The 22,697-nt window shown below is 46.3% G+C and overlaps 1 protein-coding gene across 2 annotated transcripts in view; it reads left to right on the top strand.

Annotated features, from left to right (window-relative positions):
- The window catches only part of KHDRBS1 (KH RNA binding domain containing, signal transduction associated 1), a 47,800-nt gene extending 25,103 nt beyond the window's left edge, over positions 1 to 22,697 (top strand). The window contains exons 5-11 of one of the 2 annotated variants that reach the window (XR_519655.5): positions 1,542 to 1,675; positions 2,734 to 2,935; positions 3,411 to 3,478; positions 3,980 to 4,038; positions 6,027 to 6,219; positions 8,817 to 8,876; positions 22,099 to 22,697. Coding sequence is in view for 1 of the 2 variants with exons in the window: in XM_002720635.6 (XP_002720681.1) it covers positions 1,542 to 1,675; positions 2,734 to 2,935; positions 3,411 to 3,478; positions 3,980 to 4,038; positions 6,027 to 6,124 (561 nt within the window). In the remaining variant the exon portion in view is untranslated. Of the gene's footprint in view, positions 1 to 1,541; positions 1,676 to 2,733; positions 2,936 to 3,410; positions 3,479 to 3,979; positions 4,039 to 6,026; positions 7,356 to 8,816; positions 8,877 to 22,098 lie in introns of those variants that run through there. The other variant, XM_002720635.6, reaches the window with a different exon arrangement.

Below are 22,697 nucleotides of genomic sequence, written 5' to 3'. Positions count from 1 at the left end.
GTGGTTGTTAGAGTTACCACCATACGATTGTTACACATTTTAATATCAAAGATTAATCTGGAACTTAGTAAAGACTTGGAATAATATTCAGCTACAGTTGAATAAATGTCATGTTTTTCATACTAAAACTAGCAGGAAATGAGGTACAGGCCTTGGTTTTCTTGACTGTAAAATGAAGGAGTTGGAACTAAATGTGTCAGAGGAGAGGAGAATTGGTAGAGCGGTATTTACCCATAATGCTGAACTCCAAGGATTCCAGTATGAAATCTGAACGATGGGCTAGCATTGGTTATTTTGTTCTCCAATGGGAGTTTCAAGCAATAATGAGGAGTAAGTGAGCAGGAGTAAGTGAAAAGTTGAGGGAAGCATCTTTCTAATGACTGGACTCTTCTATTCTTAAGCCAGAATCACCTAAGATACTTAGAAATGCATGACGTATTAAGACAGAATAGCTCTTAATAGGAAAGGTCTGGCATTTGACTGTTCTTCCTCTAGTAAAGGAAAAACAGTGTGCCTGTATTTGCATCCCTGCCGGAATATCCACTTTCGTTTTAGAGCCATTAATTCTGCCATGAGGCTTTGTGTACCTTAGGAGGAGCACTGGGCTGGGAGCTCTGTCTGAAACAAGTTATCTTTTCATTTTTCTGAGCCTCAGGTTCCTGTTTGTCCCAAACACTTGTTAAATATCTGGTAGATGCCTAATACTGTGCTGCCTCCGACGTTACAAAAGTGGCTCCTGGAAGAGCTCACAGTCTAGTAAGAGAAGATAAACATGGTATAAAATGATGTGGTAAGTGCTTATTAGGTAGAAAGAATTATGTGGTGTTTTAGGAAAGAGCAGATATGGAGTTGGTATCAAGAGAAAGTTTGTCAATAGTAGTACTGTTTTACTATTTTAGGAAGTCTTGTAAGAGTTAAGAGTCCCTCAGGTAGATATTAAAAAAAGGGGGGTGGGTATAGTCTGTTGATTCAAAGTCTAAATTTTGGAGAAAGCTAATACCGAATTCACATTTGGAATCTGCCACTTTCAAGCTCCATTCCCTTGGTCCGGTTGATGTATACTCCTTGAATCTATTTTCCCAACTGTAAAAATAGAGATCTGCTTGCTTACTTCAGGGTCATTTTGAAAATTTAACTGAAAAATCTATATAAAGCTTATTATGTAGTGCCTTGTTCATAGAGCTCCATTAATGGTAGTGGCTTTTATTATTCCAGGGAAAGGAAATTATTTGCCAAGGATGGATGTATGAGAGTGGGTGCCAGGTTCTGACCTACAAAATGTTGAGCGTGGCTTGAGAGGAGAGCGGATGGTAGGGACCACGTCCTGAAGAGCCCCACCTGAATAATGGCGGGTCTAACACCAAGGCTTTCTTCAAAGAAGTGACAGGCAGGGTGCTCTTCAGCTTCAGAGAGTCAGTGATCTGAGCCTTTATCTGGCCTTTCCAAGCTGTTCCTAGCATCCAAGACTCACGTGGGCCAGATGACTTCACGGTAAAAGGTGACAGTGTTGTACAGTACCCTTTGTTATCTTTCATTCCCAGGATATGATGGATGATATCTGCCAGGAGCAATTTCTGGAGCTGTCCTACTTGAATGGAGTACCTGAGCCCTCTCGTGGACGAGGGGTGCCAGTGAGGGGCCGGGGAGCCGCACCTCCCCCTCCACCTGTTCCAAGGTAAAAATAATGGAAATAGCCAGAAATAGGATATAAATGACCGCTAGTAGTAACATAATTATAAGAGCATTGTTCTTATTTCTAGCTTTAGAAGGGTCTTGGGATTCCTGTGTTGCATTAAGAATGGAATTGTAGATCTTTGGCACTTTAACCATAGTCAGGTGCTACAGTCCTGCTAAAATTTTAAGTGTTAATTTTGGACAGTCTTACTTTGTTTTTTTCTTTTAAAGATTGGTTTATTTTTATTTTAAAGAGAGAGAAATCTTTCATCCATTTGTTCACTCCCCAGTGGCCACAGTGGCTGATGCTAGGCCAGGCCAAAGCCAGGAGCTTCTTCCAGGTCCCCGACATGGGTGGCAGGAGCCCAAGCACTTGGACCATCTTCCACTGCTTTTCCCAGGCCATTAACAGGTAACTAGATCAGAACTGGAGTAGCCAGGACTTGAACCAATGATCACACAGGATGCCAGCATTGCAGGCTGCAGATTTGCCCACTGTGCCACAATTCCGGCCCCGTCTTAGCATTTTTTAAATGGCCTGCCTTTGGGGTTTTACCTTTTGTGATTAACCTTTGTGAAGTACTCAGCCTTCTAGATCTGCCCGAGGCAGTGTACTGATGGATTGGTCTTCTGTGGGACCTGAAGAGTCTTCCAGTATAGGTCCCTTTCCCACTTCACATGCCTATATATGCTTTAGTGGTGGTCTACTTAGGCATCATAAAATCTGTCTAGGGGCTGGAATCCCATAAGAGTGCCAGTTCAAGTTCCAGCGTCCTGGTAATGCACCTGGTGAGGCAGCAGAAGACGGGATGGTCCAAGTACATGGGTTTTCCACCCATATGGGCGACCAGGCTGGAGTCCCTGGGTGCTCCCTTCAGGCTGGCCCAGACCTGGCTGTTGCAGCCATTTGGGGACTGAAACAGCAGATAGAAAAATCTCTCTTTCTCTCTCTCTTTCAAATAAATAAATTTTATAAAAATCTCTCTAGCTATATAGTTTACAGATTAACCTGAACATGATTGGCCTATTTATAATTTAAAGTGAACTCTGTTTTTCTAGGGGCCGTGGAGTTGGACCACCTCGGGGGGCTCTGGTGCGTGGTACACCAGTGAGAGGAGCCATCACCAGAGGTGCCACTGTGACTCGAGGAGTGCCACCCCCACCTACTGTGAGGGGTGCTCCAACACCAAGAGCACGGACAGCAGGCATCCAGAGGATACCTTTGCCTCCACCCCCTGCACCAGAAACATATGAAGAATATGTAAGAATATTTTGAGCAAAGTACTATTTCCTAATACCTAGAAGGTTGCCAGGGAAGATTGAATGACAAATTCTTGGCCCTTTATGTAGGCTAGGGACTGGCTGTAAGATTTGGAATCTTCCCCTCTTCTCTTGGAGTGAGTGATGAATGTGAGCACATTTTTCCAGCTTTGGCGTGATTTACTGTCTGTGGGTTAAACTGGATAGATATAAGCTGTGCTGTGTTGTGTACTGTTTTACTAAGGGATCTGCTGCGGCTGCCGCTGCTGCTGCTGCCGCTCAGTTTTGTATTTTATTTCCTGCCCACGCCTATCCTGTAGCCAATTTGTTCAGATTTTATTTATTGTTTTAGTAACCCTTTCTCTTGATTATTCTACAGTAGGTATTCTGGAGGAAGTGTCCATGTTCTGTTAATCTAGAAAGCTGTTTTACATCTGTGGAATATTCTGACTTTCTATTCATTTTATGTGTTCTAGGGATATGATGACACATATGCAGAACAGAGCTATGAAGGCTATGAAGGCTATTACAGTCAGAGCCAAGGGTGAGTCGGGCACTAGGGCTCTTCTTTGGGATCCTAGGGATGGATAGAGTTGGACATCCTGAGAGATTTGGCTGCACAAACCTAAGGAGCAATGTGGCTCACCTTTTAAGGGATATCCTCTGCTTTTGACTCTCAGGCACAGACTTGGATCTACAAATTTGGCTAACTCTGAATTTTAAGTTATAATTTGGAGTCTAGGAAAAGCAGATGAAAAATTCCTGAGCTGTGGCTACATGGAAACAAAAGGGGGGAGTACTTTTAAATAATTGTATTTGTGATTTTGAAATATCACAGCCACATTAAATTGTACAGGGACAGAATAGCTGTTTATTCTCTTGTAGTGAGCAGTGTGGTAAATAGGTACGTGGTATACACGGTGTTTAGAAGTATTTGAGGTATAGGGTTTGGGCAGAATGAGGATGTTCCTATGTTGTACACAGAAAAACGACAAAGAAATGTAGTTCCTCTGAGATGCGTTAACACTCTGTCTTTGGTTTTCAGGGACTCAGAATATTATGACTATGGACATGGGGAGGTTCAAGATTCTTATGAAGCTTATGGTATGTACATCTGTGGTGGGGCAGAACTTACAAGTAAGTGCCTGTTAGAATGCCAGTGATTGGATTATTTGGAGTCAAGCAGACACACTTGAAGAGATGGGAGGGGTCCTTGGCAGGTTAAGTGTATGTCTTAAGTTAGGGCTCAGGTCCAGCCTGGCCTGGTTGGAGCAGCAGACTTTTAAGCTCATTATGGGCTTTTTCAGGGGACAAGTAGTCCTGGATTATATTTCTGCACGTTTGCTGCTGGTACCTAGGCCACATTGGTATATACCAAGAACTTAAATCTTACCCAACTATAGTCCTTTGCTTCACCACATTTTTTAAAAGTTAAATTGCTTCAGAAAGAATCTCATTGTAGAAGAAATGACAGAGGGACCTGGATGGAAGGCAGCCAGTCAGAGCAGGGTAGGGGGTGAGAATAATACCTGTTCAGATCTCATCAGAGAGGTAGGGGCTGCTGCCCATTTAGGGCAGTGCCAGCACCGAAATACTTGCTGGCTTTGAAGACATTTCAGTGCTCAGCCTTGATCCTAAGGGAGGTACAGAGGCTGGAATGGCAGCAGGACCCAACTGCCTTCCTGAGGTTTAGTTGGAAACTGCTCAAGCGAGTCCTCAAGAGCCAATTATGGCTCCATGTTAGTGGGCCCTGGAGGGAGTGCCATGTGGCACTGGATGCAGAGAGAGCAATCTTTCAGATGTGAGGTATTTTCAACATACCTGAGGGACTTCCAGAGAGTTCTTGGCAAGAGCCTCAGGCGTCAGCAGTTCATCTGAAGACACTGGTTTACAGTCTTCCCTTACCCCCAGCTATAAAAAAAGGAACTGCTTAGGCCCTCCCACAGACAGGCTGCACGCAACTCCTCAGCATGGTAAGAAATAACCAGTCAGCTGCTTGCCCAAGGAAACAGTTGTTTCCAGTTCTAGCTCAGTGGTACTGGACGGCTGCCATCAGCAACACTGCACTTCTGTGCCTATGTGCCCCTGTCAAGCAGGTTTCCCTCCGTCAGCGAGGCAGTACAATGAGACCTCTGTATGTGTTTGACTAAACTGCGTTTCTGTTTTGCTGAAGAAAGGACTGAACTGAAAGAGGCAGGCTGCTCCTTATATGATGTTGTCGTGGTTAATGTATTCTGATCTCTGTCCTTTCAAGCAGAATTAGGAAAATAGCTGTCATGTTACCCAGAAGCCACTGGACAGTGCTGGACATACATGTTGTACTGAGAGTCTAAACAGGGTTCTGTATGACTTAAGGTTTTAGTTTAAGACCTAGAGTGATGGAAGCATGTGTTTGTGATTGCAGACAGCTAAGAGGAGTACCTCAGGAAGGGAGTGCATGGGGAGGTGTAGGAACCAGTGGGAAGAAGGAGCGACGACATAACTCATTTTCCTAAAGGGTCAGTTACAAATGTACGTGATCAACTCAGGCTGCTCCCTGTTGCAAAGGGAAACCATTTGAGAGCGTAAACCATGCCTTCTGGCTTCTCTGGACCATTGACATAGGAAAGATGCTTAAAGAATTCTCCTGAACAGTTCTGTGAAGGCAACGTGTGATTGCATTTCTCTCCACTGGAGCAGTGAGTCCCAGCTCTGCTGGTGGAAGACCTTGTTAAATGTGGCCCTTGTTTGCTTCTCCCAGAGAGCCCAAGGAGCTTCTCTACAGGAAAGCCTGCCTTACTACCTGCTCCCTATCTGAAAGACTTTTAGAAGTTTTGTCACTTTGATTTAGCTTGGGGAACTGCAGTGTCAGTCGTGTTGCCTGTGGATAGCCTCATTGCTGGGCGTTCTCAAGTCATTGCCAGCCGGTTCTATCTTTACGACAAGCTACTCAGTAGGGCTGGCCAGAGAGGAGAGCAAGGGCCTCCAGGGAGGTCCCACGATGCCAGAAGAAAGGCAGTGTTTGGGGTGCTCTTCACCAGCTCACTGACCCCTGCTCAGCCCCAAATGCTTTTGGCACATGGTTTAATGAATTCTCTTTGCTTTCCTCACAGGCCAAGACGACTGGAATGGGACCAGGCCATCACTGAAGGCCCCTCCAGCTAGGCCAGTGAAGGGCGCATACAGAGAACATCCATATGGACGTTATTAAAAACAAACAGGAGGGGAAAATAGCAGTTATGAGCAAAGTTGTTACTGATTTCTTGTATCTCCCAGGATTCCTGTTGCTTTACCCACAACAGACAAGTAATTGTCTAAGTGTTTTTCTTCGTGATCCCCTTCTTCTCCCCACCTTACTCCATTCTTAACTCTGCATTCTGGCTTCTGTATGTAGTATTTTAAAATGAGTTAAAATAGATTTAGGAATATCGAATTAATTTTTTAAGTGTGCAGATGCTTTTTTTCTTTGTTGTTTAAATATAAACAGAAGTGTACCTTTTATAATAAAAAAGAAGTTGAGTAAAAAAAAACCACAAACCTGTTAGTTTCAAAAGTGACTTTGCTTGCTTAAAGGTTCTGAAGTAAAGGCTTGTTAACTTTCTCTTAGTTTTGATTTGAGGCATCCCGTAAAGTTGTAGTTGCAGAATCCCAAACTAGGCTACATTTCAAAATTCAGGGCTGTTTAAGTCTTAAAATCACAAATGTTAATGGCAGTAGGTGCCACCATGTAAAAGTGAGCTCAGACGTCTCTAAAAACGTTTCCTTTAAAAGCACATGGCGGTTGAACCTTAAAGTTAAATTTTAATATGAAAGATCCTCATGAATTAAATAGTTGATGGCAATTTTTAATGTTAATTGATTAAAAACAACAACAAAAAATTAGGTCTGTAAAATTGACTTTTTCATTATGTGGGTTTTGAAATCTAGCCCCAGACATACAGTGTTGAGAGATACTTAGCGGGAGTAGGTTCTGAAGAGGTGGATGGGGAGAGGGGCTGGCCACCTGGGTTGAATGTGATGCAGAACTTTTAGCCACAGTCATAGTACCAGTTACTAAAACTGCAGTATTTAAAAATTTTAGACAAAGTGTTTTGTCCATCTGAGATTGTGCACTCCATGAAAAGCTCACTTGGACACTGGGGCCAAAAACCAGTGGTTTTCCTGAGTTGACGATTGTCAATATTGGACTGTTCCCAAGGTAGCTAATCAAGTATGTCTCAACACTAGCATGATTTAAAAAGGGACACTGCAGCTGAATGAAAAAGGAATCAAAATCCACTTTGTACATAAGTTAAAGTCCTAATTGGATTTGTACCGTCCTCCCATTTTGTTCTTGGAAGATTAAATGCTACATGTGTAAGTCTGCCTAAATAGGTAGCTTAAACTTCTGTCAAAATGTCTGCAGCAGTTTGTCAATAAAGTTTAGTCCTTTTTTAATCAAAGTAAATGTGATGAATTGTCATTTTTTTTGGGTGGACAATAAAATAGTTTTCTCTTTCAAATAAACTTAAATTAACTCTAAAGTTAATGGGCTTGTTAAAAGTTGGAGACATTCTTAAAAGTGGTGGGGGGGGTTTTATTTTAAGTTTACCAAAAAAAAGTTTATTGAGTTGTTAAGTTTTAGTTTAAAAATAACCAAAGCTTTTTCACCCCCTGGAAGTTGTTGAAAGCAGTTTCATGCAGCCCTATCAAAAGTTCTAATTTCTGGAAAGAAAAGCCCAACTGAGCCAAAACCTGGGTTGGTTTCCGTATATAGGTCTCAGTATTTAAAGGGCCAGCCACCCTAGTTTGCACCTTCTGTAGAGCCCCTATGTGGCCTTAAAGAGTGACACCAAATAATCTGTGAGCTTGAAAAGGGATAGTACCTGCTTTTAGATTTGACAATTCAGCAAACCATGGGTGCCCTTAAAAGGGTTTCCCTTCCAATCCCAGAAATGCTGTTAGTAGCTCGGCTGGGCTGGACAGGACCTGGCATGCTAGGCTGGCTCTGACCTTGCTCCAGTGAGACCAAGACAGGAAATGATGGAATTGGTTGGTCCCGTTTCCACTACTCTATGTTAATCTTCAGGGTTCTCATACCTTCCCTGAGAGAGCCACCTAAACTGCTCGGGGGTGAAAAATCCTCTTGTATGAAGTGCCAAGCTGCCTGCAGCAGTGCATGATGGACATTTTTTTTCTTTTTAAAACACACCAACAAAAAAATGTATTTGTAGAATGTGATAAAGTGTAAATAACTGAATTTTCAACCATGGTTTGAAGTCAGCTTTCAGGGCATTATGTCTTGTTTTGATGAAAAGAGATCACTCTATACCCCCCTTTTTAAAGGAAAATTATCGCAAGAGAATCAGGATGTGTAAAGCTAACATGCATCGCAAAAAACCAAAGGTAACCTAAATGTCTGATTTTAATAGCACATATTTCTCTTTTATATAAACTGTGACAGCAACTTGCATAAACAATTCTTTAGCTGTTAATTTTAATGTTAAAACTTTGCAAAACTTGTTTAATAAAAATAGCTGTAAAAAGAAAAAACATATGCTGCCGCATAAATTAGCCATAACTCTTAATAATCCTGCCCATCACAAGTGAACTGTAATGTAACCTGGGCACAGAGTCTGACATCTTAAATGACACGTTGTAAAATTTCAATGACTGTAGATTAGACCTCCTGCTGCACCCCAAAGTAAAGCTTTCTGCTCAGTTATTTTAAAATGTACAAGGAGATGAACCCCTATAGGTCCCCATATTGATATTCACAATGAAATGTTACTTAAAATTTCTCAAAAGTTGCATGTTTCTCTCCTGTAATGTGTAAGCTGCATGCAGGATCTCTTTATCTTTTATTTTGTATGTCTTTACAACTTCCTCTTCAGAAGACTGATCTTTCATTTCTCCATTTTCAGGTGATTGAAAACTCCTGAGGCACTTCCCAGAGTAGACTGGGTAATGAAGACCGCTATCAGGTACGTTAAGGTAGCTTTCAAGGATGGTAGGCCTTTTCTCACGACTATGAACATCCCTCCGGGGCATGGACTGGAGGGTGGTCCATGGGCTGATCTTTTCCTGCAGACATTTGTACACAGTTTAGAACATCACCAGACTTGTATGCTGGTTTACAGTGCATATTAAATTTACTTCTAGTGGTTGATAAGATCAGATAGTGTCAGCTTAACATCTGTTGACTCTCACTGTGTTTATTCTGTCAGTAACTGATGAGGCAGTATTTCATTTGGAGTTCATTAGTTCCAGGCAACAAAGTGACTGGTGTAATTAGAAAGGAATTCATTAGAAAGATGATGTTCGGAGCTCATGGGTTCAGTGTGAAGGCTAGAAAGCTACAGTGGCTGCGGAGAACTGGGGCAGCAGGAGTGGACCATGGTAATGGTCTTGGAGCGGGGACTGACTGCTTGGGCTCTGTCGCTAGAACAAGTAAGCCCTACCTGTATTTGGTTTCTTTCTCCCTTAAGATTCATATATTTAGTTGCTGGTGTTTGGCTTAGTGGTTAAAATGCCACTTGGGACATCTGCATCCCATATCATAGTGCCTAGGTTGTAGTCCCAGCTCGGCATCTGATTCCAGTTTTCTACCAGTGCATACCCTGGGAGGCAGAAGGTGATGTCTTGAGTACTTGGTCCCTGCCACCCTTGTGGGAGACCCGAATTGTGATCCTAGGTCCCTTTTTTGACCTAGCAGGTGCCAGCTGTTGCAGATATTTGGAGAGTGTACCCAATGTAAGATCTTTCTCCCTCCCTCCATCCCTTTCTCCTCTCCCCCCTAACCCTTTTCACATGATTTTTAAAAGATTCAAATTCTAGGGGGAGAAATATCAGACTGGATTAGCTTGAATCACATGCTCTTATTTTACCAATATTCAGTAAGAAAAAATGGATTCCTCAGAAGGAAGTTGGGATGTTACTCATTGAATGTGAGCACCATTCACAGTGTAACTTAACAGGTACATCACATAACTAGGCTTGTTTATTCTGCATATCTGCGACTTTGTGTCTTCTGGCCTGGGTCTTCAGTTTCCTCCTCCCCAGGGTAGCCTTAAGAGCAGAAATGGATTAAAGTTTGGGGAAATTTTTTTAATTGTATTTTTTTTTTTAATTTTTTTTAATTGTATTGCTTTATTATATGAGAGAGAAAGCTGTCATCCGCCACTGATTCACCCACCAAATGGCCACCAGTAGGGGCCAAAGCCAAGAGCCCAGAACCCTATCCATGTCTTTTGTGTGGGTGGTAGAAAGCTAACCACTTGACTCACTTTTTCGCCCTGGGGATCACAGCAGCAGGAAGCTGCATATTGAACGCAGGCACTTGGATGTGGGCTGCTAGGCTAAATAGCCCACACCAGGAAAACTGTGTGTGTGTGTTTGTCTTTAATTTGAACTGTGATGTGTGTTTGGAAAGGCAGACTCCAGGCCTGCTGGAAGTGGTCTCACAACCTGCAAGCTTTTATTACAGTTCTGTAAGCTTTAGAGCCAGGCAAGACTGTGTACCTGTCCTTGGCCTTTGTCACCTTAGACAACAGAAAACTTTTAACCCTTCCACAACATTTTTGCTACCTCGGAGAGAACGCCTGTGCCTGTTAGTAGTCGCTCTCCCACTTGCAGCCCCTGGCAGTCGCTTACCTTTTTGTTTCTATGGATTCGCCTCTTCTGGACATTTCATCTAAGTAAGCGATGTATTGTGCTTTTCATTATTGACATTTTCCACTTCGCATGATATTCTCAGAGTTCATCCTTTTGCAAGCAGGTACTCGTAACGTGCTGCTTTCAGAATCAGCCCGTGGGGCCAGCTTTGTGGAGCAGTGGGTTAAACCACTGCTTGCAGTGGCCACTTCATGTGTCAGAGTGCCGGTTCAAGCCCCAGCTACTCTGCTTCCAGCCAGCTTCCTAACATCTAGAAAGGCATCAGAAGATAGCCCAAGTACTTGGGCCTCTGCCACCCATTGGGAAACCTGGATAGAGCTCTAGGCTCCTGACTTTGGCCTGGACACGTAGAATAGCTTAACTTCCTATGCTGCAGCACCAGCCCCAGAAGTTTGAGTCTTATATGTAATTGTTTCAGTGTATGCTTACTTATTTAAAAACACTGTTTCAATAAAACATACCTACTTCAAGCCAAGTGTGGCCCTTAGCCTGCTGTTGCAGCAGACTCTGACACCTTCAGTTAACACAAAGGGAAGGGCAGAGTAGGGTTTTTAAGATCCTGTTTCTTTGAACAGACTTGAACTGTCTTGGCAAATCTGGAGTTTGAGGATTTTATTTTTAGGAGCAACTTCATTGAGATATAATTCATATACTGTACTAGTCACCCATTTAAAATGTATAATTTTTTTTAAATTTATTTATTTGACAGAATTAAAGACAATGAGAGGGAGCAACAGAGAGAGAGGTCTTCCTTCCCCAAATGGCCACAACGACGGAGCTGCAATCCGAAGCCAGGAGCCAGGTGCTTCTTCCTGGTCTCCCATGCAGGTGCAGGGGCCAAAGCACCTGGGCCATCTTCCACTGCTTTCCCGGGCCGTAGCAGAGAGCTGGATTGGAAGAGGAGCAGCCGGGACTAGAACCAGTGCCCATATGGGATGCTGGCACAGCAGGCAGAGGATTAACCTAGTGTGCCACGGTGCCAGCCCCACAATGTTTTTTCATATATAAAGTTGTATAGTCAATACTAACTGCAATCAATTTTAGAACATCTTTATCACTCCAAAAACAAACTGTGCCATTTTTGTGTCCCTCCCCAGACATTCATTCCCACCAATGCTAGACAGCCATTGATTCACTTTCTTTCTGAAGACTTGCTTGTTCTGGGCATTTCATATCAATGGAGTCATACATAATACAGTCTTCTGTGAATGGCTCTTTCGCTTAGTACAGTGCTTTCAAGGGTTCTCCGTGGTGTAGCACCAGCCCTTTGCTCCTTTCACTGCCAAATGCTACTTCTTTGTATGCATACACCACATTTTATTTATCCATTCATCTGTTGAAGGACATTTGGGTCATTCCTGCTTTTTGGTTGTTATGAATAGTACATTTGTACATGAGATTTTGTGTGGACATGTGTTTCCAATTTCTTGGTTACATGCCTAGGAAAGGCAGTGCTGGATCATATGGTAACTCTGTGTTTAACTTTTTGAGGAACTGCCAGACAGTTATCCACAGAGGCTGTAGCATTCCCACCAGCAGCCTGTGTGGGTTACAGTTTTCCCGTATCCTCACCAACACTTCTTATTTTCTATTTTATTACTAGCTTTCCTAGTATAGGTGAAGTTCCTAGGTTTTTGTTTGTTTGTTTTTTGACAGAGTGGACAGTGAGAGAGAGAGACAGAGAGAAAGGTCCTCCTTTGCCATTGGTTCACCCTCCAATGGCCGCCGCAGCCAGCGTACCGCGCTGATCTGAAGGCAGGAGCCAGGTGCTTCTCCTGGTCTCCCATGGGGTGCAGGTCCCAAGTGCTTGGGCCATCGTCCACTGCACTCCCTGGCCACAGCAGAGAGCTGGCCTGGAAGAGGGGCAGCCAGGACAGAATCCAGTGCCCCGACCGGGACTAGAACCCGGTGTGCTGGCGCCGCAAGGTGGAGGATTAGCCTAGTGAGCCGCGGCGCTGGCCAAGTTCCTAGTTTTTATATTTTTATTTGAGAGTTGGAGAGCTGGAACTCCCATCTATTGGTTCACTCTCCAAATGCCTACCATGACCCCCAGCCAAAGCCAGGAGCCAGGAACTCAATCCAGGTCTCCCAGGCAGATGGCAGGAACCCAATCACTTGAGCCATCACTGCTGCCTCCCAGGGTCTGCATTAGCAGAGAGCTGGAGTCGGGAGCAGAGCCTGTTGTTGAACCTGGGCACTCTGAAGTAGGAGGTCTCAGGTATCAGCCACTAGTCAGACACAAGCCTCCCTGTCTCTTCTCCGTGTGGGTTTGATCTGCATTTCTCTAGTGACTTGTTTAACATTTTTTGGTGTGCTTGTTGGACAGTTACATATCTTCTTTGGAGAAATTGCTATTTAAATGCTTAACCACTTTTGAATTTTGTCTTTCTTTTTTTTTTTTTTTTTAAAGATTTTATTTATTTGGGAGGCAGTCATAGGGAGAGGGAGAGACCAAGAGAAAGGTCTTCATCTGCTGGTTCACTCCCCAGGTGGCCGCAACAGCTGGAACTGAGCCGATCTGAAGTCAGGAGCCAGGAGCTTTTTCTGGGTCTCCCAAGGACTTGGCCATCTTTCACTGCTTTCTCAGGCCATAGCAGAGAGCTGGATTGGAAGAGGAGCAGCTGGGACTGGAACTGGTGCCCATATGGGATGCCGCCACCACAGGGGGAGGATTAACCTGTGCCACAGTGCCAGCCCCCAAATTGAATTTTTTGTCTTTTTATTATAGGTTCTGGATCAGATATATGATTTGCAAATATTTTCTGCCATTCAACTTAGTGTCATTTTACTTTGAAGCACAGAAGTTTTTCATTTTGATGAGGTCCAATTATCTGTTGTTTCTTTTGTTTCTTGTACTTTTGATGGTGTATGCAAGAAACCATTTGTCTCATTCAAGGTCAGGAAGATTTACATCCCCAATCTCTTCCGAGAGGGTTTTTTTTTTTTTTAATATTGATTTATTTTCACCTACTTGAAAGGCAGATTTACAAAGAGAGAGCCATCTTCTCACAGGTTCACTCCCCAAATACCTACAACAGCCAGGACTGGCCCAGACCAAAGCCAGGAATCCAGAATTCCATCTGGGTCTCCCACATGGTCTCTGACATGGCCCAGACACTTGAGGTATCATCTGTTGCCTCCTGAGTGTGCAGTAGCAGGAAGCTGGCTTGGAAATTGAGTAGCTGGGACTCAGACTGGCACTCTGATATGGAATGCAACTGTTCTGGGTGGCTTAACCTGCTGTACCACAGTGTCCACTCCATTGGACAGTGTTTTAGACTTTTTTCCTTATTTATTTTTTAAATTTATTTGAAAGGCAGATTTATAGAGAGACATCTTCTGTCTGCTGGTTCACTCTTCAAGTGGCTGCAATGGCCAGTGGTGGGCCAGGCCAAAGCCGGAAGTCAGGAACTCCATTTCGATCTTCCACATAGGTGGCAGGGGCCCAAGTACTCAGCCCATCTTCTGCTTTCCCAAGCATATTAACAAGAAGCTAGATCAAAAGCAAAGCAGTCAGGACTCAAACCCTTGCTCATACAGGATGCCTGCACCACAGATGGTAGCTTAACCCCTGAGCCACAACCTCTGCCTCAAGTTTTTATTACATTTATGAATCCGTGAGGTAGGGATTCAGATCATTATTTAAAAGAAAAATTATTTATTTACTTATTTGAAAGGCAGAGTTACAGAGAGGGAGAAGAGTCAGAGATAGATCTTCCATCTATGGGTTCACTCCCCAGATGGCATCAATGGCCAAGGCTAGGCCATACCAGAGCTGAGCCGGGAACTTATCCAGGTTTCCCAAGTTTCCCAGGTGGATGGCAGGAGCCCAGACACTTGGGCCATCTTCCACTGTTCTGCCCAGGCCATTAACAGGGAGCTGGATTGGAAGTAAAGCAGCCAAGACACAGACCAGTGCCACTGTGGGATGCCGGTGTTAGAGGTGGCAGATTTACCCACTATGCCACAATGCTGGTCCCTCAGATCATTCTTTGCATGTGAATATTTGTTTGTCCAGCACCATTTGTCAGACTTTTCTTTCTCCAATGTGTGATCTTGACCCCTGTGAGAAACCTGTTGATTCATATGGACCTGCCTTTTGAAGTAGGTTTTCCTTAGTGGTGAGTGCCACCCGAGGCATATCAGAGCTGCTCAGTGCTAAATATAGCTGATCGGATTATTGGCTTCACAGAGCTTTAAGTGATGGAACTGAGATTTGATTCCAGGTGGGGCAACGGCAAAGCATGCACATGAGGTGGCCCTGGCTGCTACACCTGACCATAGGGAGTTCTCCAGAAACTCAGACTGAGCTCCATTGTGCCCAGCCATCATCATCGCCCATATGTCCATCTGTCCCCGCTTTCCTCTCCACACAGTGTCCGTGAAGACTGGGAGTGACTCTGGTCAATGACAGTTACTACTAAGGGAACACTCACCCAGAGATGCAGCCTTAGCTGCCTTAGCGTTTTCCTGTTCTCTCTCAACTTGTTCCCGGGCTGAAAATGAAGTTAGAGATGCATCAAGAGCTGCTTGGGTTTTCTCACCACCAAGGATGAAACTCTGGTGGTTTTTTTGTTTCAGGAACAGCAACACCATGATTTGGTCCCCAGAAGGCTTCTTGCCCACAGCTGTGCACAGTGTTCCTGAACCAAGTGAGCAAAGAGGGGTAGAGGGTCTGCTGGTAGCTTGGCTCAGCCTGTTTGGAGCCAGGAGCTTCTTCCTGGTCTCCCACGCAGGTGCAGGGGCCCAAGGACTTGGGCCATCTGCTGCTGCTTTCCCAGGCCGTAGCAAAGAGCTAGATCAGAAGTGGAGCAGCTGGGACTCGAATGGGTGCCCATATCGGATGCCGGCACTGCAGGCAGTGGCTTTACCCGCTAGGCCACAGCGCCTGCCCCTGGCTCAGGGTTTTTAAGTATGGCCTCTTGTCCTTTAACCTTGGTATGTTATGTTTTGTGTGAGCCTACAGTGTCTGCTGTTGGCTGACAGTGCTAACTGTAAGTAGATGTTTTAATTTCTTCCCTAATATTACTTCTCAGTCTACCCAATTCTGTGGTACTGACAGCATTTTTAAGAAGGGGAACATGAGATGGGGTAATAGGCAATTTGCCTGCTAAGGGAATACAGAACTCAATTTGGGTGCCTACTATGTGCTCCTGTTTTGATAAGTGAGGCGGCTGATCCTAGGAGAGGCAAGCCGGAGTGGGGTAGGGGTGCGTTGTCAGCATTGTTGAACACTAGAGTCTTCTCTGTGCAGACAGCATGCTGCTTCTATAGGATGATGCCATATGTCATCAGCTCCAAGAGGCCATTTATTATAAGATATATCATTAAGTACTATAAAGAGAGCATAATACTGGCAATTAAATAGAGCAGTTCTTTTTCACATTACTTGTAAGAGGTACCCTAAAAACCATGTGGTTTTATTACTACTGCATTTTGTCCATTGTAACATTTATTGGACATTCACTCAGTGCCATGTGCTGTTTTCTCAACCGGTGTGAAGTAGATGTAGTTATCTCATTTTTACACATAATGGAAGTAACTTATCCACGGTCATATAGCTGTTAAGTAGCAGAGCTAGGAATCCAAGCTCAGGCTCTCCTATTTCAGTCTGTGTCAGTGTCAGCTATACACTGGAATTCAGGAGTTGAACCTGTCTGCCAAAACCATTGGGGGGAGCGGGGCTGTGCAGTCGTGGAAGGCTGCTTGCCTTCCACTGTTGTACTGCTTTTATTATAGTGAACCTGCAAAGGCCACTTAAGCTGTTACGCTGGCCGTGCTAGGTCGCAGAGCTGTGTCAGTATAGCCTCTGCCCTCAGGAAACTCAGTCTGATGGGAGAGGGTGAGTCGTAAATGGGGTAGTGGTGATCTGAGCCAAATACCAGCAAACCTGGAGGAGCTGTCTGAGAAAGGCTACAAGAGTGCCAGAGAAGGGGGTGACAGTTGTTAATGTTGGTTTATTTTTCATTTACTTGAAAGGCAGAGCAACAGAGAGAAAGATCTTCCAGCTGCTAGTTCACTTCTCAAATGCCTACAACGGCAGGTGCTGGGCCAGCCCACAGCCAAAACACAGTCCAGGTCTCAGGTGGGTGGCAGGGGCCCAAGCACTTGAAGGAAGCATTAGCAGGAAACTGGATCGAAAACCGGAGCACCCAACAGGACTTGAACCAGCACTCTGATATGGGCTGTGACCTGCGGTACCATACCTGCCCCAAGAACTGCTGGGCAGACAAATAGCTTAACATAACACTTTGTTTATGTCTTTAAACAGGATACTTTCAAATCTTAGGTGAGTTATCCTCTCTCACTCTCAATTTCTTCATCTATGAAATGGAGATGTCATTTACCTCATGGCATCGCTGTGAAGATTGAGCTGTTGCCTGTAAAACATGCACCAAGGCGTGCAGTGAGCTCTCAGTAAATATCAGGTATAAATAGAGGCTGGACAAGTAGGTTAGTGCTGGTTTCGAAAAGCTAAGTACTTGGGGCTGGCACTGCGGCACAATGGGTTAACGCCCTGGCCTGAAGCGCTGGCATCCCCATATGGGCGCCCGTTCGAGATGTGGCTGCTCCACTTCTGATCCAGCTCTCTGCTATGGCCTGGGAAAGCAGCAGAAGATGGCCAAGTCCTTGGGCCCCTGCGCCCGTGTGGGAGACCAGGAAGAAGCTCCTGGCTTCTGGCTTCGGATCGGCACAGCTTCGGTCATTGCAATCTGGGGAGTGAACCATCGGATGGAAGACCTCTCTGTCTCTCTGCCTCTCCTCTCTATGTAACTGACTTTCAAAGAAAAGGGAGGGGAAGAGAAAGAGAAGAAAGAAAAAAAAGAGAGAGAGAAAAGAAGAAAGGAGGGATGAAGGAAGGAAGAAAGAAAAGGCTAAGTACTAGGCGAGGAGTTGACTTATCCCAGAGTTCAGGGAGCTGATGAAGGCCGTAGCATGTGAGGGGCCTGAACCACACCCATGGTTGCCATTGTGCTAGCAGGAGAGGACAAGAAGGGAAGCCGAGAGGAGAGCGTGCTGTGAGGCGGCACCCCGTCTTCATGGGAGGATGAAGGACTTCTCTAGTCGTCTTCTTTCCTGAAGCCCCCCAGTCCTTACCTTTTTGTCTCTCCTGTCAAACATTGGGCTGTTTGAGGGTGAAATGCTAGGAATTTGCGTTCAGTAAAGGAAGTCTTGTGCCCTGTCCCTTTTACCCACCTGTGAATGGAGACCAAAGTCTGAGTCTCCAGTGATGGAAACTTAGCTCCTGAGGGGTTGCTAAGCGAGGCTGTTTCACCATGCTGTTTAAGTCCTGAATGGATAAGGTCTCTGCCCCTCCAGTTCACACTGCTAATCCTGTGCTCACTGCGGGAGTAGCAAGTACAGCATCCTGTGTCATTCACGCACACCCTGTGAGGTGCTGAGAGACCAGTCCTTAGGCACAGGTTAGGAGGACCACAGGGTCTGACTGCTGGAGTTTAGGCCCAAGTCTGCTGCTGCTTGGCTGCACCCTGTAATGGGCTGCGGGGTCTTACCCTGCCTCTTATCTGTTGGTTTGCAGCACCAGCCCAGCCCCTTGCCTCTTGCCATGGTCAGCAGTGTCTGAGCAGTAAATGGCCTTGCAGTCTTTCTGAGCCTGGCTTGACTGGTCCTGGGGCGTGGTGGCAGGTGCCTCCATTCAGCCTGTGCCACCCTCTGCACTGGTAATTCTGTTTTGGACGGGTAGGACAGGTACCCTGGCTTGGCTTCCAGATTCCTGAGTTAAAAGACTTAGATCCTTATGAGCCTTTCCTTTCTCTCTAGACCCACTTGTACCTCCTGCTCTTCAGATTAATAGTCATTGCATGTTTCAAGCTAGCAAGTATCTGATGAATATTTAATCAAGTTGAACAGTCAGGCTGGAAACAGCTGTCTGACGCAGCAGCTGTTGGGGGGCAGGGAGGAAGTACATTGCACTGTCTACCCATTCCTTTGTTTCCTGGCCTAGAAACAGGTCTGTCCCTTCTCAGCCCCTTAATAGCAAAGGCCTATGGGGGGTACTGCGTCCCAGTCCTACTGTGGCCTGACTGCTGCTGCCCTGGGCCCCCGCAGCGGCTGTGCTCAAGAACAAGCTAAACCCTTCATGACGGAAGTGGAGAGAGGTTCACTGACATCTGCAATCAATTTCCTAACCCCTGGGCCGAGCATGCGTTCCTGCTGAGTGTTCTGCCAACTGCAGCTCTCTTGCACAGTGAGGGAGACAGATAGCTGGAAGGGACGGGCACCCGCTGAGCCTCTGGGCAGGGCGTGTACTCATTCCCACCTGTGCTCGGCCTCCGGCTGCTTCTTAGGGAGGGGGCAATAGGTACTTTCACACAGCTACCCGAGCTGTGGTGCTTCCTCCCACCCTGGCCTAGGGAGCCTCCTTCCAGGAGGCCTTGTCACGTCCAGAGCAAATTTGAGGAGGTCATAGGACTCAAAAAAGTCCACTCATCAGAGATGTTTCTAAGCAAGCTGGGAGGCACAGCCAGACTGTCAGCCCCGAACTAACCAGCTGCATAAGACAGGGCTCGAGACTGGGGCTGGTTCAGACCTCAGTACTGCATTCATTCGCATACCTGACCTGACCAGAGCCTGCCTTGGTGCCCGCCTCAGGGTCCAGGGTGTCAGACACAGGCTTCATTCTGCCCTGGTGTCTTCCTGCTCGGCAGCCTTAGTTACAAGGTGAGTGCCCCCGTCACAGGAATGTGGGAAACAAGTTCTACATCTGCCCCCTCTCCCCCCCCCTTTTTTAAAGATTTGAAAGAGAGAATAAAATATTTCCCAATTGGTGGTTCACTCCCCAGATGCCCACAACAGCCAGTGATGGGCCAGGCTGAAGCCAGGAGGCAGAAATTCAGTATGGGTCTCCCAGGTGGGTAGCAAGGACCCAAGCACTCTTACCATTTTCAAATGCTTTCCTAGGATGTTAGCAGGGAGCTGGATCAGAAGTGGAGCAGCAGGGACTCAGACTGGCGCTATGATGTGGTATGCTGATGGCACAAGCGGCAGCCTAACCCACTGACCACAGTGCAGACCCTTGCATCTGCCTTTGCAAGAGAAATACCTTGAGCTCCAAAGGGATTCTTCATAAGCTCTCCAGAAACCAGTACGAATAATCCCATTCAGTCTCCTCTTTTATACATTTACTATTATAAATTATAACACCTGCTATGTTCATAGACACTGGAGATTTGAGCAGCAAGTAAACAAAATGGTTGTCTTGGACCTTACAGAACATTTGGGGAGATAGACAAACTGATAGTATCATAAACGCTGGAGATTACTCAGTTGAAAAGTTCTGTTAAAGAGGGAGTGCACTCGGGGCCGGCGCTGTGACTCACTTGGTTAATCCTCTGCCTGCGGCACTGGCATCCCATATGGGCACTGGGTTCTAATCCCAGTTGCTCCTCTTCCACTCCAGCTCTCTGCTGTGCCTGGGAGGGTAGTAGGGAATGGCCCTGCACCCGCATGGGAGCCCAGGAAGAAGCACCTGGCTCCTGGCTTCAGGTTGGTACAGCTCCAATCATTGTGGCCATTTGGGGAGTGAACCAACGGAAGCAAGACCTTTCTCTCTGTCTCTCTCACTGTCTATAACTCTGTCAAATTAAAAAATAAAAAGTACACTAAGGTCTTGGGGCAGGTACAGTGTTGGAGTGGGTTAGAGCCCCGGCCTGTAGCACTGGCATCCTGTGTGGGCTCTGGTTTGAGTCCTGGCTATTCCACTTCCGATCCAGCTCCCTGCTGATATGCCTAGGAAAGCAGTGGAGGGTGGCCCAAAGTGCTTGGGCCCCTGCATCCACATTGGAGACCTGGAAGAAGCTCCCAGCTTCAGCCTGGCTAAGCCCCGGCTATTGTGGCCATTTGAGGAGTGAACCAGCAGATGGAAAATATTTTTCTCTCTCTCTGTCCCTCTCTCCATTTCTCTCTCTGTCTCTCCCCCTCACTGTAACAACTCTAAAAAAAATGGCACCTGGCTAGGCAGAGGGCTGGGGAGAGGACATAGAACACCGTCTGGGCCGAGGGTGGACTGAGGAAGCTTCCGAATGAGGTCAGAATCTGGATCTTAAGCTGAGGACATTCCTGAAGACCGTTAGTTGAAGGATGACAGAACAACATGGAATTTCTGATTTTAAAACTTGGCTGATGAATGGGTAAGGAATGGTTATGGATACCTGTTAGAAAACCTTGATCATCCAGGCAAGAGAAAAGCCCTAAATAGGTTAGTAGTGATAATGTAGAGAAATAAGTGGGTTCAAGGGCTAGTAGGAGGGGCTGGCACAGTGGATATGGCCGCTGCCTGCAAAGCGCAATGCCAGAGTCCCTTATGAATATATGGGCACTGGTTCAAGTCCTGGCAGCTCTACTTCTGATCCAGCACCCAGGTAATGAGAAAAGTGGAGGATGGCCAAAGTGCTTGGATCCCTACACCCATGCAGGAGACCCAGAGAAAGCTCCTGGCTCCTGGTTTCAGACCGTCCCAGCCTTGGCCATCTGGGGAGTGAACCAGCGGATAGAAGATCCTTCCCTCTGTGTAACTGCCTTTCAAATAAATAAATAAATCTTGAGAAAAAAAAAAAAAAAACTTGAGTTTTTTTTTTTTTTTCTGTGTATTTTTAAAAATACATGGAAAGTAGGATGAGCCTGATTTCGTGATGAGCTGCAGGAGAAGCAGCTGTATGAAGGTTCCAGGTTACTGACTGGGAAAGCTGGGGAGGGTGGGGTGGTAGTGCCATTTTAAAAGAGGGAAAGGCACCGCTGCAAGGTCTGACCTGAGATCAGGTCCCTGCCCGGTGTGTCTCTTCTCTGGGTGACCCTGAGTATTTGAGGCCGATAAACTCATGAGACCAAAAGGGGTGGACCCTGAACAGAAGCAAGTTGCCAACAGGAACAATGAGAGAAGATGCCTGGCTTAGAGGAGACCAGCAGGTTTGTTAGCCCCACCTCGGCCTGTCCGATTGACCCACAGAGAGCCTTTGTCACCATCTACCACTCCCCAAAAGCCTGCAACAGCCAGGGCTGGGCCAGGCAGACAGCAGGAGGCTGGAACCCCATCCCATGCCCTTGGGGCGTCCCTCCCTCCCTCAGGTGCATTTACAGGAAGCCAGATTGGAAGTGGAGGAGCTGAGACTCCATCCCGCACTCCGATAGGGGATGCAGGCGTCCCACGTGGCAGATAAGTCCACTGAGCCACAACACCGTGCCTCTTCCAAAGGCTTTAAAACGGCTCCATGTCGATCTTTTCTACACGTCAGAGGACATTTTCCACTTGGGGTGGTGGAGGCCCCAAGGGTTTAGTTGATTGTTCCCTGGGTCACTCAGGCTCTGCCAAGAATGGGAGGGAGGGGTGTGAGGCTGCCTTTTCAGAAGAGAGCTCAAGGCTGTGGGCCTGTTTTCTGCCCACCTGTGTACCCAGAGACCCCTGGTAGTGGATGAAGCGAGCAGGGCGGTGCTGCAGGGTGGGGAGGGAGGGAGGGAGGCAGCCTGGCCAGAGGAGAAGCAGCTTCACCTTCACTCTCCTTTGTGTCTTTGCAGCCTCGAGGACCGGAAGCCCCGGAGGGCTGGCTGCTGTGGAGGCTGGCCTGAGGGCCTGTGCTGAGCCCAGAGAAGCCCAGGAGAGCGGCTCAGCAGCCTTGTACTACCCCCTCTGATCTGATTCACTCAGAGAGCCTGTGGGCCCGGAGTGGAATCCTCGGGTGGCGGGGGACTGGGATGCTGTGAGTTTCACCTATTCCAGGCTTTGCAGAGTCGAGGGGCGCCTAGAACAAAATAAACTGGGCTCTCCTGGGGTGCTACTGTGCCCAGCCTGCCTGGTCCCTCTTACTTGGCCTCTTGCAGAACTGGTAGGGACACCCAGTCACCACTTCGTATTCCCCCGACACACCTATGTTGTGCGTGTCAGCCTAGGAGCCCCTTCTGAGAGGCCAAGGAAAGCCATAGTAAGACAGTGCATTTACCCTGGGCAAGTTAACTTAGTCTCTGAGCCTGTTTTTCTCTTTGCCATTGACTACTTACCTTGTCCAAAAATCTCTTGAAGAGTAGGGCTTTTTTCCTGCCTCCCATCTGTACTATATTTCTTCCCGACAAGTCTGCCCCTGAGCAGCTCAATAAAGATGCGGTCACGTGATGCACGA

This window comes from Oryctolagus cuniculus, chromosome 7 (genome assembly GCF_051225735.1).
Source record: "Oryctolagus cuniculus isolate XC-2025 breed Fujian yellow rabbit chromosome 7, ASM5122573v1, whole genome shotgun sequence".
NCBI classification, from domain to species: domain Eukaryota; kingdom Metazoa; phylum Chordata; class Mammalia; order Lagomorpha; family Leporidae; genus Oryctolagus; species Oryctolagus cuniculus.
The sequence above is the reverse complement of the archived record's forward strand: the minus strand, read 5'-3'. Positions and strand labels throughout refer to the sequence as shown.